Raw genomic sequence first — 19,516 nt, 5'->3', positions numbered from 1 at the left:
ATGCCCAGACCTTTCTAACTTCAATCATATTACATTTTGTCTCACTTTTTGCTCTATTCTCACTTACCTCCTGTGGGTCCTCAAAGACAACAAGCATGCTCCTGCCTTGTGGTTTTTGCCCTTCTTGTTCTTCCTATTTGCAATAGATATGGCCTTGGCTTCCTCCCTAACTTCCTTTAGGACTTTTTTCAAATGTCACCTATCACCAAAGTCTTTCCTAACCTCCTTAAATAAAATAGCACTTTAATCTCCCCAGAATGGAATTTCTTACCCCCTCACTTATTGTATTTTTTTTCCTTAACATTGATTATTTCTTAATATCATTTATGTTTATTCATTTGTTTAATATTTATCTCATCCCTCTGAATGTCTTTGGAGCAGGGACTTTTGATCTTTGTCTATCTGCAGGGTCTATCAAGAATAGTGGTATGTAGTAGGTGCTCAATAAATATTAGATAAATACATGCCTGGATATTATCAAGGGTTCAGGTAACTAAGGATTAATTATGTTTTCATGAATTAAATAGTTCTTAAAATCTCCAACAACTTGGAAATGTATTCAATACAAAAATATTATCATAGACTAATTAAAAAAGAAAAAAATTGTGTTTCCTTCACATAACAGTTAGAGGTAGGACAATGCTTTCTTGAAAAAGGTGCCAGAGTCAAGGTTCCAATTTCGTTATCTGGCTTATTGGTATTAAAGAATATCAAGGAAATTCTTCAAACATTGTGTCTCTATGTATATGTGCGTACATATATAGACATATACATTTATATTTATTTATACTGAAATATTACTACCCTGGCTGATAAAGTTCAACTCCCAAAAGGTCACAGCTAAGAAAAATAGTAAGAATATGTATCATTTCATTTTCTAAATATATATTCAAGAAGACTTCCTAGCTTTTTTTTATTTTTTTTTAAATGAAGTACGATTTGCCAACATATAGCATAACACCCAGTGCTCGTCCCGCCAAGTGCCCCCCTCAGTGCCCATCACCCAGTCACCCCATCCCCGGCCCACCTCCCCTTCCACAGCTTCCTAGCTTTTAATCATAGCTCTGGCATTTTCTAGCTATGTTAACTTAGGCAAATTGCTTAAACCTGTTTTCACATTGTGATAATGAGTGTAATATTTCTTATCTCATAGGATTGTTGTGAAAATTAAATAAGATAATTAAAGATTTTAGAGCACTGTTTAGTACACAGTTGACTTCAGTAAATATTGAATATATTATTCATATTTGTATTATAGCAAAGTTAGCAAGATGTCCATATCCTAAATAAAATTTGCAATGAGAACTTTCCCTTCTTTTTTTATCATTTATCTGTGGAGAAATTAAAAAAATAAGACTATGACTTACTTCATTATGAGTGGGCTACTAAAGGACAAAATATCAGCAAACACTTTGAATAAAGCAACTTGAATTAGGACAAACTTAAAGGTGTTCCACAATGCATAGACCAGAGATGGCTTCCTGGTATGTGCCTCTTTACAAAAGGGTGCCTATATAATGAAAGAAAATAAGAAACAATGAGAAAATTGGGCAGAGCTAATACAAGTAAAAAAATGAAATATATATATAAACTGACTATAAAATTAGTAATGTACTCCAAAGATAATAAGGTAATAAGAGGGATGAATTCAGTTGAACTTGAAAATATGACCTATATCATTGGTAAGGTATATCTCCAGACCACCTGGTATTATTTACACCATCTGGTCTAAATGGGCAAGAGAAATAGTCATTTTATTACTTTTGTGAATGTTGAAACTGTTCCATTAATTAATTAATATAAATACAGTTTTATTTTCAAATCATATCTTCTTTTTGGGAATTCTAAAGATGTATATGTGTATGTATATGATACTAAACAGATATGAAGTCCCCACCCTGCCCTATAAACTTTGGTCTTGGTCACCATATTACTAATTTGGACAAACAGATAAGAGGCCATGGGATATAGAAACCATCTTTGCCACAATAGTTGAGCAAAAGATACTGGTGAAAAGCCAAAGATAACATATCAACACATTGTTCCTGATACTAAAAGAGGGCTAGCTGAATAATTTGATGACAGAAATTAGTTGCAATAACAACCAACTGTACTTATGAACATAGCTTGTCTTTTCACATATTTTAGGGACTTTCTAAATTAATAATACTATCTCAAGTTTGGAAGAAGCTTTTTCTAGTTTTAGGTAGTAATTAGGTACTTAGAATTTAAGAATTAATTACCTTTATTTTTTGCCTTTCTTGATTCCTTAAAACTTCCTTCCTCCATTGTTTTTCAAAGATGGGACACACGATATAGGAAGAATCACTTTCGTTTAGTTCAAAAAGGTCCTCTCTTTCCAAAGGTTTCTTATAGCCTAAAACAATTATTCTAAAAATGAAAGAGTAAGGTAAACAATTAAGCAAAACCAATAACAAAGTTAAAAATAATTTTGCATGCATTTTTCTTATTCTCTGATTTGTAAGTTATTTTTTAAATCAGTATACAATGACTAGATGGTATTTCGAAAAGTCATACAATATATTGGGTAGTTCAATAATATGCAATTATCATCTGTAGATTTTAGAAGAAGTATTTGGACATCCAATTATTTAGTGAAACACTAATTTCATTTACTCATCTCATATTGGAAGCACCTATTAGTTTACCTCTCTTATTGAAATTTAAATAGCCAACTTTCACAGTAAGGTATTCACTCCAAAACCCCAAAACAGCTGCTTTTTTAGTCTTTTATCAGAGAAGAAATGGATCCAACCTCTGCATTTGCAACCTCTCCTATTCCACTGGGACATGTATACCCTTTGCCACCTGACTTTTTAAACTGTCCAATTGGATGTGGAGTACCTGTCTATTCATTAACTTTAGCCTTGGCCATATGACCTTTGACCAATAGAATATGAGCCAGTGTGACAGTGCCATTTCTTAAGATGCTGTAAGAAGTATGACAAATTACTGCTCATCTCAGTACTTCCACTCTCCCCCCTTCCATAAGCTTACCCCAAGGTAAGCTGAGAGTAATTATGCAAGAACTGTGAGCAATTATGCACAAACAACTGGTCTAAATCAGGATTGTCCCAGGCAAACTATGTATGGTGCATGATCTCGTTACACCCCAAATGTTGTTGTGGCAGACAATAAATTATACTTACCTTACAGCCATCCTTCTGCCCCATCATCTTCTTACCATGAGGAATCTGATACTTACTCAGTTGAAAATTTCTTGAACTCGGGGTAAGTCCTCTCCCCAGCCACAGAGTCATAAATTATGATTGGTCTAAAGTAGTCCTGGTAATCTCAGTACCTTTTGCTTGGCATTAATAATTTAACTCAATTATGGTTAAGGACATCTGAACAAAAGTCTGCTGAGGAGAACTTTCTTTTTCAAAAGCAGGCACAAAACTTCAAGAGGAGAAAATATTTTGCCTCCTTTTTCCTTCTCCTTCTTCCTTTCTGATTGTACTAGAGGCATAGTGCTCCGACACAGAGGAGCCGTCTTTGCCACCATGGGTGAAAAGCCAATTAATAAGGACGGGAAGTGGAAAGACAGGAAAACTCTGGGACCTTTATAACGTAGGTCACCGGCTTATTCCCAGCGTTCTGCCCAATAACAAGAAAATAAATACCTATTTTTTTTCAGCTATTATTACTCGGCTATTCTGTTGCTTGATACGTTCCTTGTTTTGTTTTGTTTTGTTTTTTCAAATTTTTGTTTAAATTCTAGTTAGTTAACATACAGTGTAAAATTCGTTCAGAAGTATAATTTAGTGACTCATCACTTACATATAAGACCCAGTGCTCATCATAACAAGTGACCTCCTTAACACCCACCACCCGGTTAGCCCATCCCTCCACCAACTCTCAATTTCTTCTCTGTGATTAAGAGCCTCTTTGGTTTGCTTCTCTCTCTCTCTTTTTCCCTTCCCTATATTCACGTGTTTGTTTCTTAATTTCCACATGAGTGAAATCATGTGATATGGCATTTATCATCCTCTGACTGACTTACTTTACTTAGCGAGGCAGTGGAGAAAGGGGAACCCTCTTACACTTGGTGGTGGGAATGCAGACGGGTGCAACCACTCTGGAAGACAGGGTGGAGGTTCCTCAAAAAGTTAAAAATAGGGCCCAGCAATTGCACTACTAGGTATTTACCCAAAGGCTGCAAAAGTCAAACATGTTCCTAAGTGATGTCGTTCAGATATGCTTGGTCTATGAGCTTGGTGACATGACTTGTTCAGTAAGAAATTAAACCCACATTTAAACCCTGGCCTTCTGACTCAATAGTTTCTGTTCTCTCCATTATAAAGTACATTATCAGTCCAAGAGAACATAACAAAGTATTGCATGACTCCAAATTGGGACTACTTTCATTGTCATTATTACCGAACAATCTCTATTGATTGACCCTGAGATGGATTTAAACTCTATGGCAACCAGAGTCTCCACTGGATTCAATTTCACTTTTATTAGACTTACATAACATATTACAATTCATATTTAACAAAAAGGTTTAAATGTACTAAGAAAGGACCTTCAGTAATCATGTTTCTGTTGGCTCAAATACACTGGAAGTTTTCCTGCAGTGCACTTTCAAAAACATATTAAGCAATAAACTACTTTTATGTCATACTAAGTCTTTCTATTCCATTCCACAAAATAAATATTCATTTTCAAAATAAGATTGCATTGATTTTCAAAAAAGCATTTTTAATAACATTCACTGCCTCAGCATTTTGAGTTAGAACTGTGCAAAACTCAGCGGTTTTGGTTCACGGGGATAAGTGACCCTCGACTTTCATGCTGAGTCTCCAAATAATGTAGCATCTAGAAGTGACACTTAAACTGAATTGATTGTGATGCATGTACATGGCTCAGCCTTTTAACTACTGTGGCTCCCTTTGTCCACGTGTGTGTTCCTCTTTTGCTCTGCTGCAAATTTAAATACTCTCATCATCCTGGCTGGTCTTTCCATCACACATAAGCATCCAGAAAAAGAGAAAAGAGCGCTTCTTTAAGTCAAATGATGAGGCTTTTGGGGAAGAAACCAGGACCTTCCAGTAAAGGGAATGTAGCATGCACCAGGTCCCATAAACTTGTGGACTTGATTCCTAAGGATGCATCTTGGTTTTTTGGACTGATATTTCTTTTCAAGGTCATTCAGTTAAATTAATTTGATCGTTACAACTCTCTAAAGCAGGCAGAGCAGTATTAATTTCTCATTTTTACAGGCTGTTAAATACCAGGCATCCCAGAGACTGGTCAGTTTTTTAATTTTTTTTTTTAACTTTTATTTATTTATGATAGGCATACAGTGAGAAAGAGAGAGGCAGAGACACAGGCAGAGGAAGAAGCAGGCTTCACGCACTGGGAGCCTGACGTGGGATTCGATCCCGGATATCCAGGACCGCGCCCTGGGCCAAAGGCAGGCGCCAAACAGCTGCGCCACCCAGGGATCCCCTCGTCAGTTTTTTTTTGTTGTTTTTTTTTTTTTTTTCCTGGTCAGTTTTTTAAATGTGATATAAACCACTGCTAACTTAACCAAAGGCAGACAATGCCATTAAGTATAATATTCTACTCTGTTTTTTTGGGTTTTTTTAAGATTTTATTTATTTATTTATTTATTTATTTATTTATTTATTTATTTATTCATGAGAGACAGAGAGAGAGGCAGAGATACAGGCAGAGGCAGAGGCAGGACCCCTGCAGGGAGCCCATTCCAGGATCACAACCTGAGCCAAAGGCAGGCATTCAACCACTGAGCCACCCAGGTGACCCTCCACTCTGTTTGAGATGGTGTTATCTTAAAGAGAATTTTGAGTATATTTGACAATAACAAGTGTGAATAAATATCTCATCCAACTGATGTTAAGAGCAGCAAACCAGTAGCAATTCACTAGGAAGATGAGATGAAATGTAAATTCTGTAGGTAAGTAATATTGGAAAACTTGGAAAGTATAGATATATAGTTGCATTACCAATTTCATTCCTGTTAATCACTTTTTAAAACATTTCTGGAAAGGGGTGATTGCCTTATGGGAAAAGACAAAAAGTCAGTCTGTCCAAAAATTGTAATATAGGACAAAGTCAGGTAATTTATGTTTTATTAATATGTGAGGAAAAGGGAGAACAGACTAAATAGTGTACCCCTGGTTAAAATAAGTGATTCAACTGTGACCTATAAAAACTTTACCTAGATTTTTCCATGTACGTCAAGGGGATTATTCTATGACAATGATTATTATACACTGATGACAGATTATATTTGCTGATAAAGGCTTCATAATTATTTGATCATCAAAACTATCTAGACAGCTACTGCCTTAGGAATTAAGGCTCATAAGCATGTAATTCCCTAATTATTTGTATCATCTGAGCACATTTTAATTGAATTATTCATGTAATTGTGGGAGCTTAACTTTGGCCTAGGAAATAATTTCTGACTTTATTCTGTAATTCAAAGAACAGTTCTGAGAACACAATTAGCCACTGTCTTCAAAGAGACATTCTCTTAAACAATAGCTATATTTTAGCTGCAATTGTTTAATTACTAGATAAGAAATCAAATTAGATTCATGCCAATGACAGTTCCAGATAACAGCATACTATAAAAATATTTCCTATCTAGTTCTGAGATCTTAAATTTAAACAGAAAATAAATGTGATATTCAATAATTATAACTTATTAGTTTGTTTGATTGACCTAAGATATGGACTTCAAGATACTGAGTTGTTATATTTTAAAATTTTCTATGCCTTATCTTGCTTATTAATTTTAATTTCAGTTTCATATTTTAGGCCTCCTAAACTGGTGTTTGCAATATTTAAAATAAACATATATAGTGTTTCTAGTTTGATAAAGTTTTAAAAGTACATTTACTTAAAATTAATTTTACTTGCATTATTTAAATTCTATGATATCCTGTGACTTAAAAATGACAGTTTGAAATTTTTAAAGCTGGATAGACACCACTCTTACTCTCAACACATGAATGAAATGTAACTCAGGGCTGGAAAATATATTTATACATATACAAGTTTGAAAAATCAAAATCACTGAGTATAAATAGCCCACATTTACATAATTCCTATTTAACCATTCTTTTTCCTGGTGTATAACTTAATGTAGCATATTGATGTAAAATTTTTGGCAGCCTCTCAGTGATTCCTAGGTTTGTGTTAACTTGTAAGTCTTATAATTCAACCCAATTATTTGCTCACTAAGTTTATCAGTTTTCTACTTAAACTACTTTCTTAAAAATCACCAATGAACTTTCCATTGCCAAGTTCAATGAAGAATACTCAGTTCTTTCTTTAATTTATCCCTTTTCAGTATTTGGCACTATTGGCAGTTTCCTTAGCTTTCAAACACACTCTTTTCTCCTTGGTTTGTCTCTTACATTCTGAATGCCTTTCCTTAGCTTCTTTGGTAGATTACCCCTCCTTTCACCATTTAAATACTGAGGATTCTCAATGTTCTATTTGTTCATCCTGTTCAATAGGCTCTCTCTTTCTGGATGATCTCATTCAGACTCACGGCATCAACTATTGACATACAGTCAATTACTTCCAAATCTATATCCATAGATCAAAAGCCTATATATCCAACACCTATTCGATATTTTTTATGGGGATGAGTCAAACATCTCAAATTGAAGTTTCTCCAAACTGAACACACAGGTCTTCACCACACCTGAACCTGACAGTTATCTCAGCCAGAAACTGATTAATATTTTTCCCAGTTCTTCAAATTCCTTATCCAATTAACTCAATCTATTCATTAGCTTTTGAATCTCTTCCTTCTTCATCTTCTTTATCATTACCCTAGTTCAGGCCATAACCATAAATTTACCAGCATAATTGAAGAACTGTCTAACTACTCCCTCTGTCTCCATTCTCACCTAGTACATACCATATCCATACAATTCTAAAGGTGATTTTCCTAAGTGCAAACATAAACCACATTACACTCTGCTTGATCTCTTGCCACATCAACACATTGCAGTGTGGGAGGGGTCAGTTCACTCTGGTTTGCATACAGTATTTGCTCAACTTGGAATGCCTCTTGGCTTACTGTTACACATTGTTAAATGTTGGGTTAAAGCATTAATTACTTGTAAAACATTCTCTGTGTGAAAGTGGTTAGATGTCATTCCTCAAACAGTGTTTATCATGCTTATATCATCTTTTGCCTTTTAGGGTAATTTATAGTATACTTTTTAATCTTTCTATATCTATGAATTCCTAGAAGATAGGAAGTAGGACATTTATCTCTGCATTTTTAAAGGTTAGCATAATGCAGGGCATCCAGCACACAACCAACCTTTTCTTGTTCTTTTTAAGCATTCATCTACTCTTGAGAGCATATTTATAGATCATATTGGGCAATTTTGTCTCTACTAACTATAGAACAAGGGGCATAAAGATAATAAATTCAGTTCATGTATCATAACCTTTCTGCTTTGAGTGGAAAGAAATACATTTCTAAAGAAAGCTTCTAAATTTATAAAACTGGAAAAAATTCTTCTCTTTTAATATGATTTAATCTTGTGTTAAAGCCCTCATCATACATTATACATGAATTATTCTCATTATATGCCTTACAAAAATGTGTGTTTTAACAGTAGTATATATATACATGTGTTTCTAGGAACATTCCTAGTAAAAAGTAGACTATCAAAGTTAAAAGAAAAGCATGAAACATATAAAAAAAAACTGACTTCCAACACCAAGTTGGTATGCCCCTCCTTGGGCCTCAATGTACGAGTTAATTCCTCTCCCTAAGCTTCAATTTTCAACTTTCTTAAATGTATATGCCTATCTCATAAGACTTGGGGAAAAATACGCACATATTTACTGGATGTTAAAAGAAATTCAAAGTTCTGGGGTGCCTGGGTGGCTCAGTCAGTTAAGAACCCGACTCTTGGTTTTGGCTCAGAGTCATCAGATAGAGCCTCCCCAGGATCCCCAGTCAGCAGAGTAGGCTTGAGATTTTCCACCTATTCCTCTCCCTCTGCCCCTCCCGCTGCTCATGCGAGTGCACATGCTCTCTCTTTCTCTATCTCTTTCTCAAATAAATAGAATCTTTAAAAAAATCAAATTTTTCTCCTTCCATAGTACTAACAGGGTTAGAAATCCTATAAAGGGACAGACAGAAGTATTAGCAATCTTATCTGTGGAATTACTTATTATGTTATTATCTGTGATTTCTCTGTAATAAAATAATATAACAAAAAAGTCTTTACATAGTCATTTTATAAAAATATTCATTCTTAGATTAGAGGAATAACATTTAGGTATCATTTCCCTTCTACTATTCCTCAAGGTGGTATGCTACAGATTAGTACAATTCCTACCTGCTAAACCAGGAATATGTCATCCTACTGAAGAATGAAGCATTTTTCTCTGGATTGCATTTCTAAAAAGAAAAACATAACAAGTAGTATATGAAGAATATGCTTTTATTTTATACTTGAAATATCTTTGTTAATGTTGGAAAAGTCTATATGAAACAATTTCATCTACTAATAGTTGTGGCTATGTTGATATCATAATCTTAAGGAATAAAATTAAGATATTAGAATAGTGGTTGGACTAGAGGCATTTTAGGATTTCTCCCAACAGTTATCATTATGACTCTGTTTACATAGCAGAAAACCACATAGGAAAGAAAAATCATTTCTGAAATATTACTTCTCTCTCTCTCTCTCTCTCTATATATATATATATATATACACACACACGCCCTTGAATTTCTATAACTGTGCTTATATGTATGTATATGCATATGTATACATAATTTAGCATCTATATATAAATTAAATTTAAAGCATTTTAATCACTAAATTAAAGATATTTTGTCCTTTTTTCTGAAAAATATAAAAATAAGAATATAATAGGCATTTGGTTTACTTCTGTATATTTAATTACATATGTTTGTATTAAAGTATAGATAAAAAACATTTAATTATCACAGAAACATATTATTTTGGGAGGTTATAATATCATCATAAAATTCTTCCTATTGACCTGGTGAGTTCAACCAAAAGAAGGGTTTAAAAGAAGGCCTCAAAAGTAATCATTTTATATTTTGAGTCAGCACCTATGTTTATATTTTAAAAAATAAAACTGATCACCACAGTAAAGTTCATTATTAGAAACTGTCCTGTATTTAACAATTTTAACACTGATCCTCTCTAATCCAGGCCTGATTTCATACACAACAGGTATGTAAGTGTTTACTACTACATTTTTTAAAATTCTTATCCTTTAAGGAATGAGTGCAACAAAATTCCATCCTTTCCAGAAAAATGTCCTGAGTATAGAGGGGAAAACATTATTCATTCCAAATCTGTTCTCTGAGTCACAGCAAATGATATACTATAAATCATTTACTCAATTGCTATCTATCCTTATATTATCTTTGCAAAAAGTAAATGCAATGATAAATGTAAAACAGTCATCACACTGTAGCCCAAAACAACCACTTACATACACATGTGATCTATAATATCACTATCACTATTATTGCCAAATATATTATTTGGAAAATAAGTGCACATATTGTGGAAAATGTTCTGAAAATTTTTGATTTAACCCACAAGTCACATTCTATTTCACGGGGAGTTGCCAACTTGATAATTTACCACCAAAGAAAAGATCTTATTCACATCCAAAATACATCTTGTTTTTGTGGCCAACTACAAATGGCTAAAAATTCTTAGCAGCTTTTCCCATCAAGAGGTAAACTCTATTTTCCACGCCTTAAATCTGGGCTGGCATCATTTCTCGTTGTGATCATAAGAATGCCATGAGAGTGACACTAAGAGAACTCCAATTCTAAGCCTCAAGAGGCTTTCTGTGCTAGAAACCCTGAATGCACCATGTGTCTGATCCCAAACTAGCTGCTAGAGGATGAGAGATCTTATAGAAGAGAACTGAGGTGCTCATCTGACAGTCTGTCGTCCTACCTTGGGAAGTGTCAAACATGAGTAAATTAATCCTATACTATCCTGTCACTAGATAACTTTCTGGTTGGCCAAAGTGCCTAAAAGAGTTCAGCAAAAATCAGCCAACCTGACCCAAATCAGGTCATGATCCAACTGATCCAGACAATCATGAGCTAAGTAAAAAAAAAAAAAAAAAGGTGGTTGTTTTCAGCACCTACATCTAGCAAAGCTATTACCGAAGGTTATTTTAGGCCAAAAACTCAGGATTTGATTTAACATTCCCCCTTGGCTCGTTTTCCATGTGAAAGCATCTCATATGAGGCCCTTTGAGTCCTCTGGTAATTAGCCTCCTTAGATGTGGGCCAGGCTGAATTTATCACAGTAAATTCCAAATATAGTTACCTCCTGGAAAAAATTACAGTAGACAGGTAAATATCTGGTGAAGGTAATATGCCTTATCAAGCAACAAGTATGTATAAATGACTTTTCAATGAATACTGAATTCATAGCATGGGTCTCCCTGAGTTCATTACTAATATATTGTTACAAAGTAACATCTATGTAGAAAATCAGGACATGACATTCTAAAAAGTAACTTTCAGTGTTCTAGTTTACTCTCCTCTTCTCCATTAAATATTCTCAGTCCTTCTAACTCACTTATTCTCACTCAGGTAGCACTTCTAGTCCGCAGACCTAACTGACCCCAAATGTTTCTCATTTCTCTTGTCGCCCCAAGCCTTCGTTTCCTAAGCTATTTTCTTATCTATTGTGCTTAACTACTATTGCATGTATAACAGGCATTCCATAAACATACCTTAACATTGCTGATTTAAGGGCAATTTTCATTTGAATGGTGGTCTTGTTATTTCTGTATTATGATGGAGGAGCAGGAAATATTTAGACCATGAGACCACAGCATAGCCAGGGTCCAGGACTAGTGTGAAGTGTGCTACTTTCAATCTTTCTTGGGTTCAACCTTGAGATGTAGTCCCACAAGGATATGGTTTGGGGGACTGCTACACAGTATCTCATAACCCCTAACTTCAGGAGCTTCCTTTGTGGGTACTGGAAGAGGGTTCTGGGATTGGTGGAGGCAGTTAAGAGAAAGTGGAAGGACAGCCTCAGGGAGAAGGGAAAACATCCAGAGACCAAACAGAATTTAAGTTTCTTGGGTTACCCGATGGCTCAGTCAGTTAAGCAGCTGCCTTTGGCTCAGGTCATGATCACGGGGTCCCGGAATCAAGTCCCACATCCAGCTCCTTGTTTGGCAGGGAGCCTGTTTTCCCCTTCTCCCTCTGCCTACCCCTGCTCCTCCTGCTTGTGTGTTCTTTCTATCTCTCTCTATGTCAAATGAGTAAATAAAATCTTTTTTAAAAAGTATGTTTCTTAATCACTTATGTGCCAGATTATATATACAAACTATATTATCTCATTAAATACAACACGTCTTTGTGGGGCAACTGGGTGGCTTAGTCAGTCAAGGATCAGTCTTCAGCTCAGATCATGATCTCTGGGTTCTGGAATTGAGCACCCCCTCCGGCACCCTGCCTAGCAGGAAGCCTGCTTCTCCTTCTGCTTCTCCTGCTCATGCTGGCTCACTCTCTCTCTCTCACAAATAAATTTTAAAAATTAAAAAAAGAAAACACATATATAATCTCATGTCTTTGTGGTGAAACCATTCTTGTCAACCTCATTTACAGTAGATGAAACTAAGGCCCAGAGTTTAAGAAACTCAAGAAGTTTAAGAGACTGGATCTAATCCAGTTAGTCCATTCTGTCTTCCAGTCAAACCCACACTCTCAATTCTACCTGTCACAGGCTGCTTGCTGCCACTTAGAGAGAACTTTCCTCCTGCCCGCATCCTTCTACTTCACTTCTGGCTAATTCTCTCTTGTACTTCAATCCTATTTAAGATTTATTGCCTTTGGTAATTCCTTTTTTCCCATCCCAGCCTTTAAGGCTTATATTCCTGTTCTGGGTTACCATAGCAATCTCAACATATTCCTTAGGGAGGATTTAAGGGGCTCTTCAGAACTGTCTTCACTGAATTTACCCTCGTTCTTTCCTATCAAATCATTTGTTGAGAGGTGCTTCTCTCTTGCTTAACTTAGTCTGGAAGACAGAAAACTATATTTGATTTATCTTTATATTTTCAGTTTTAGCCCAGGGCCCAGCTCATAATAAACATGTTCTGGAGAAATGAATGAATGGCCACTAATCACAGTAAGAAAATAATTTTAAGCATTCTATTCCTAGGTCACCATGAAGGCCCTACAAACTATGAGAAAGTCACTTTCTTAGCTTATAAGTAGGTGAGATTTATGTCTGAGATCTATTATGTCAAAATACAAAGCCTCAGCAATGAAATGTAATCATATAAGGTTTTCAATCTACTTTGAAGCCATCAACTTTTTTTTTTTTAATTTGGCATCATAGAAGTAACAACAACAAAAAATGCAACTACAAGTAGTGTTTTCTAAATGAATTCCTGGCCCATAAAGCTACCCAGGTTGAATAATAGTCAAAGACATAAATGTCGTTGGAATCCTGCAGGAAGAACTGAGTGCAATTCTGAGTCAATTATTTGAGTTTTACCATTTCCCACCCTACAAGTTTGTGATTCACTGCTTTTGCCACCTCTGTAGTTGCACCAATGATGTTAAACCTGTTTTCCTGCTTAAGCCTGCCATTAAAGTAAAAAAGAAAAGAAAAGTAAAAAAAAAACAAACAAACAAACAAAAAACAAACAAAAAACTAAAAACAAAAACAAATTAAAAAGAAAAAACACTGTATTATCCTGGTGGAGCTCTTTCGCATTTTCAAGGGATTTATTCAACCTCTATATTTTACAGACTTCATATAATTTGCTTTGCTTTTAAAAACATCTATAGTTCCATTTCCTGTGCAATCAGAAGAATGCTGTCATATTGATCTGACACTTGGAATCACTAACAAAACTCAGGATTAGAAGAAGATCCCCTGAATCTGAATTTTGTTTTTCCTTTTTAGAATCACGGAACTGCTTCTCTTAGGGGCGCTTGTGAGGCTTTGTCCTGTGTGGTGGAGAAAAGTAAAACCAGTGGAACTTGTGCGGAGCCTGGCCCGGGGCGGGGCGGGGCGGGGCGCGGGCGGGGGGCGCGGGCGCAGCGCAGCGAGGCCAGGCAGGGAAGGGTGCGCAGCCCCCGCCCCCCGCCCCCCGCCCCCCCCCCGCCGGCGCACCTCCATCCCCGCCTCTCCTCCTTCAGCGAAGCCAGCTCCATCCATTCTTGTCTCAAATGCGTGTTTCCGAGCCGGGGCAGTTACTCATCCCTTCAGGAAACACGCGTCCTTCCCTGCCCAGCAGCCGCGCTGCCTGCGCCCCTGAGGTCCAGAGTCCACGTCCCCGCGAGCCCGGGGGCACCTCTCAGGACTGCGCGTGTCCGCCTCTGGGCGTGAGTACGACTAATGCGGGGCCCTAAGGCTCCGGCCGGGTCGGGGTCCGAGCAGGCGCCCCCCCCCCCCCCGCCCCCAGGACCAAGGGGCGTTACCTGCGCCTCACGCCCCCCGGGGACCCGCTCGTAGTCGCCGCGGGCGCCCCAGCTCCGCGGGCTGGAAGGCATGGTCCGCGGGCGCCGGCCACGGGGTCGGGGGCGTCCCCAGGCGCTGGCCTCTCTGCCTCGGGCGCCCAGACGGTGGGGGGACGCGCGCACCCAGCCAGACCTCGTGGGCTGCAGCCCTGCCCCGAGCTGGGCCGGCCCTAACCGGGAGCGCGCCCCGGGCGGGCGGGGGGGGGGGGAAGGGGGTGGAGGAGGGGGGAGGAGGGGGGAGGAAGAGGTGAGGAAGGGGAGGGAGGCTGAGAAAGAGGAGGGGGAGGAGGGAGAGGTGAGGAAGGGGAGGAGGGGGAGGAAGAGGAGGGAGGAGGGGGAGGAGGAGGGGAGGAGGAGGGGAGGAGGGGGTGAGAAAAAGGAGGGGGAGGAGGGAGAGGTGAGGAAGGGGAGGAGGGGGAGGAGAAGAAGAGGGGAGGAGGGGGGGGAGCTGCCACAGGAGCAGAGAGGCGGGACCTTCTGCAGAGTCCGCTGATCTCTGCCTCTCGGGTAGTTTGCGCTCCCCTCAGTAGTTCTCCACTCTCCAATTTGCAGGATTGCTCTGTGAAAGAAAGAGAGAGAGAGAGAGAGAAAAGAAAGAAAAGAAAGAAAGGAAAGAAAGGAAGAAAGAAATCTGTGTCTTCAGGATAGCACAAAGCTCATTTCTCCCCGGGATGACATGTTAGCAAACACAATATTACAGCTGTCCCGAGCGGAAAAACTGCTAAGGACAACAGGTGTCAGTAGGACTTTAGGGAGCGAATTTTATTGCAATGACTTTAAAATTAGAAACAAAGGAAATAATTCCCTTAACTCTAGAAAACCGTAACCGTGTGTGGAATCTAAATTTTACTCTTCAAATTAATTATAAAGCAACATAATAAATGAAAAAACTTCATTGTAACTAGAATTCGCAAAGGGCTAAACCAGACACAGGGCATTTAAAGGGAATATGAATAGGGAGGATGGCTCTTAGAGCTGTGGTAGCTAGTGCCAAGCCATGAGCCTTACGTAAACAAGGCCTGAAAGCATGCAATACTTTGAGGAAGATCTGCTGATCCCTGAGATGTGTCATTGGTCTGAGGAAATATTTTGTTTCAATTTACTTAGAACCAGAAGCAGAAGAAGAGGGAGTGGGATTTTTTGCTTTTTATTTTTTTATTTTTTAAAGTAGGCTCTCCCCGAACATGGGGCTTGAACTTCCTGCCCCTGAGATCAGGAGTGGCATGCTCCACCACCTGAGCCTCCAGGCCAAAAGGAGAAGTCATTTTAGAAATTCTAAATAAATAATGGGGGATCCCTGGGTGGCTCAGCGGTTTGGTGCCTGCCTTTGGCCCGGGGCGCGATCCTGGAGTCCCGGGATCGAGTCCCATGTCGGGCTCCCTGCATGGAGCCTGCTTCTCCCTATTGCCTGTGTCTCTGCCTCTCTCTCTCTGTGTGTGTCTATCATAAATAAATAAATAAATCTTCAAAAAAAAAAAAAAAAAGAAATTCTAAATAATGGAATAAAGATAAGGCAATGTGATAATTTTACAAGGGTGGGTAATAATGTTTCAGGACTAAGGAAGATTCTCTCTGCTTCTTGAAATTAATGTTAGAGGTGCATAGAAAGAATTGAGATTAAGGATTGAAGAAAGCCTGTTTCCTGGAGAAAAATGCCCAAAGATGATACCTGGGAGAAGTTTGGGCTTGCCATAGAATGGCTCATAGGATGTGAGGAACCAGACAACTTCTGCATAAAGATTAGACTAAATGATTCATTGTAGGATTAAAGTTCCAGGGGATGTTTAGGACACAGTTTATTTGGCTTTCTTCCGCTCTTTAAGCCATGTTTGTCTGGCCTCTATGCAAAAAGGAAGTTGTAGATTTTATTTTAAAACAAGCGTGTCTGTGGGGGCACTTGGGTGGTTCAGTGGCTGAGCGAGCCTCTGCCTTCGGCTCAGGGCGTGATCCCAGGGTCCTGGGATCGAGTTCTGCATCAGGCTCCCCTCAGGGAGCCTGCTTCTCCCTCTGCCTCTGTCTCTGACTCTCTGTGTGTCTCTCATGAATAAACAAATAAAATCTTTACCAGGAAAAAAAAAAAAAGTGTGTCTGTGAAGAATTGAGGTCACAGCTCAGGACTTAGAAACTTTGTCTCACTTCTTCCAGAACTTTACACAAACTCCAGTGCAATATGGGGATATTTCATATTCAGCAGCTTCTGCCTGAGGGGCTCCTTCTCCATCTGTACTTTTGCAATGCTCACGGTGTGGATGCCGTGTGGAAAATACAAGATCTTCTTGTCAAGTTCGTCCTTGCTTTTCAGATCCAAGGAAAGAAGGAACTTTGAACCTGTGCCATAGAGGAGGAAGTCAGGAAGAAGAGGCCTAAAAATAGCTCGGGCTTTAAATCCAACATTTGTTTTCCTTCCTCTTCTTGGAGTCAGCCCCCCTAGAAAAGGCTGGTGTTCTAGCAAGTGAAAAGGGACAGATTTCTACTCATACTCAGCTCAGTATAGATAACACAATTCACTAGTTAGTGGGAGGAGACAGAGATCCCCAAGGTAATTTAATTTAGTAAAGGCTAGAGAAGAAGGCAATAGGTGTGTTGGGGGAACTGGAATGATGAAGTCTCCACTCAAAGGAATTGGGGGAAAAATCTCTGGGAGTCCCACAGAACTACATTTTAAGTTTCTCTGTTTTGAAGACTGTGCTAATGAGATGGAAGGCATGAGGGTTTTTAAGAAAAGAATGACCATTTTTCATTCCTTAAATGAAAAAAAGTGTAATATTCAGATTTGCCTAGGTGACAGAAGGTATAAAATAAAATGACCTTGACATAAACAAAACATTGTTGCAAAGTTTATATTCTATGACTGAATTCTCACACTAGCTGAACTGTGAAATAAATATGTCTTTCTCGGCAAAAAGAAAATCATGGGATGTGGAATAAAAGGCCCTGTGGATCTCGTAATGGGTGGAGCATGTTTTGTCACAGTATACATTTTTTTTTTAGGTTTAGAGGATTCTTGTCCTTCCAGGGATTCTGTTCTACTTTACAAGTTCTGCAGGCACTCAGCTCATCCTTTCTTGTTGAGAGCTTCAGACATCAGGGTCAGAATCTCTAAGGCTGATTAGATTAAGACCAAAAGACAGAGCTGCCTGTCTCCCATAGTTGAGCAAGGGGTTGTCACCATGACACAGAGGGGAAAAGTGTTTTGAAGGCAACTGTAGGTTAGGCTTTTATGGGGGGGTGGGAGTAGATGTGATTTCCATTGCTCTTGTTAACCTTGGTATTAAAAGTTGAATTAACAGTACTATTCAGGATGCCTGGGTAGCTCAGCAGTTGGGCGCCTGCCTTCTACTCAGGGCATGATCCTGGAGTCCTGGGATCAGATCCCACATCGGGCTCCCTGCAAGGAGTCTGCTTCTCTCTGCCTGTGTCTCTGCCTCTGTCTCCCTGTGTCTCTCATGAATTAAAAAAATAAGATATTTAAAAAAAAAAAAAAACAATGTACTATTCAGGTCATGATAATATACTGATACTATACAATGATGATACTACCATCATTTTGCGAGGCACCATTTTTTAAATTTTCTTTTTATTTTCACACTACTTTGATTTCCAATCCACTTATTATCTTCCATAAGTTATTTATCTGGAATGACACAAAAGTATGCAAATGGCATTTTCCTATGAAGTCATTACAATACAATTCCTTCCTTCCTTCCTTCCTTCCTTCCTTCCTTCCTTCCTTCCTTCCTTCCTTCCTTCCTTCCTTCCTTCCTTATTTTTTGACTTATTATTTGTAGAGCATCTACCCATGTGAGGCCATGTACTCACCTATTGTTCCTGACTTCTCCGTGGTGTTTTGTTCTAGGAAAATACCACAATTTACAGAAACTTGAATGTGATTAAGCCCATAGAATCTGATGTAAGACTTCAGGTTGAAGTCCAGCTCCACCATTTAACAGCAAGTCATTTAACATCTCAGGGCTCACTTTCCTATCTATAAAATGCAAGTAATAGTGATGCCTTCTTCATAGATTTGTTGTAAGGATTTCAGATTTCAATCATCTAGTAAGTAAAGCACTTAGAACAGCTAGAGCACATGGTATATATTGAATAAATTATTATGATGATTATTACTTATCTAGTCACCTAGTGAACAGTATGTAGGCTAAGTCCAACTCCTTGCTCCCATGGTCAGTGCTATGAGGAATATCTCTCTAAGGATTGGCGTATGGATTTCTCTTAAATCAAGAGATTTAGCTAAAATGTTTTGGAGTCAGGAAACCTTTACATATTCAAAATTATGAGTACTTAACTAACATTTGTTTATATGAAGTATCTCTATGGATACTCACTATATTAGAAATTAAAAAGACTTTAACAGTTTTCATTTATTAATTTATTTTAAAAAATAATAAACCCATTGTGTGTTTTCATTAGTGATAGATTATTTATGGAAAACAGCTATATTTAAAGAACAACACTTTTTTTCTGAGAATACTGGCATTATTTTAGATTTTAATGTCTGATTTGGTAAAAGGTGGTAAAATGTCTAACCTTGTTCCCATACCTGCTTCTGCATCCAGTTTCTTATAATAAATGCTTTTGATTGAAGTACATGAAGAAAATCTAGCTTCACACACATAGTTATATGTAGTTGAAAGAGGTGGATTAATTTGTTGCTTTTCAGGTAGTTCTGGGTATTTTTCTTTAATATAACAGCAAAACTCTGCTCGTTTCTTAAAAGTTAGTTGCAGTGTAGAACCTGAAACACTATCAGTAAACCTTTTGTGCTACATTAAAATTCATTGATCTATCTTGCATTTTGAATGAGTCTTTTATAACTGTATGATTTTATAACATGATGTATCAGTTATTTGGACTATATTGATTCCCTGAGTTATGAGTATCTTCCAAATGTTGACACAAATCTTTAATATAAAAAAAAAGTTTCATCACCAATTTCAACAAAAAAATTCTTTAAGAATGGGAATTACT

The 19,516-nt window shown here is 37.8% G+C and overlaps 2 protein-coding genes across 8 annotated transcripts in view; one reads left to right on the top strand and one right to left on the bottom strand.

The window, feature by feature from the left end:
* LOC140621471 (multidrug resistance-associated protein 1-like) overlaps nt 1–14,648 on the bottom strand; it is an 86,953-nt gene extending 72,305 nt beyond the window's left edge. For all 5 annotated transcript variants that reach the window (XM_072806552.1, XM_072806553.1, XM_072806557.1 and 2 more), the window contains exons 1-4: nt 14,492–14,648; nt 9,372–9,433; nt 2,244–2,391; nt 1,368–1,510 (exon numbers count right to left, since the gene is read on the bottom strand). In XM_072806552.1, coding sequence (XP_072662653.1) covers nt 1,368–1,510; nt 2,244–2,391; nt 9,372–9,433; nt 14,492–14,563 — 425 coding nt within the window. In that variant the 5' untranslated portion in view covers nt 14,564–14,648. The remainder of the gene's footprint in view (nt 1–1,367; nt 1,511–2,243; nt 2,392–9,371; nt 9,434–14,491) is intronic.
* LIPI (lipase I) overlaps nt 14,170–19,516 on the top strand; it is a 130,354-nt gene continuing 125,007 nt past the window's right edge. For all 3 annotated transcript variants that reach the window (XR_012021185.1, XM_072806558.1, XM_072806559.1), the window contains exon 1: nt 14,170–14,395. The gene's annotated coding sequence lies outside the window, so the exon portion shown is untranslated. The remainder of the gene's footprint in view (nt 14,396–19,516) is intronic.

This window comes from Canis lupus, chromosome 30 (assembly GCF_048164855.1).
Source record: "Canis lupus baileyi chromosome 30, mCanLup2.hap1, whole genome shotgun sequence".
Taxonomy (NCBI): Eukaryota; Metazoa; Chordata; class Mammalia; order Carnivora; family Canidae; genus Canis; species Canis lupus.
This window is presented reverse-complemented; position numbering and strand designations above follow the sequence as displayed.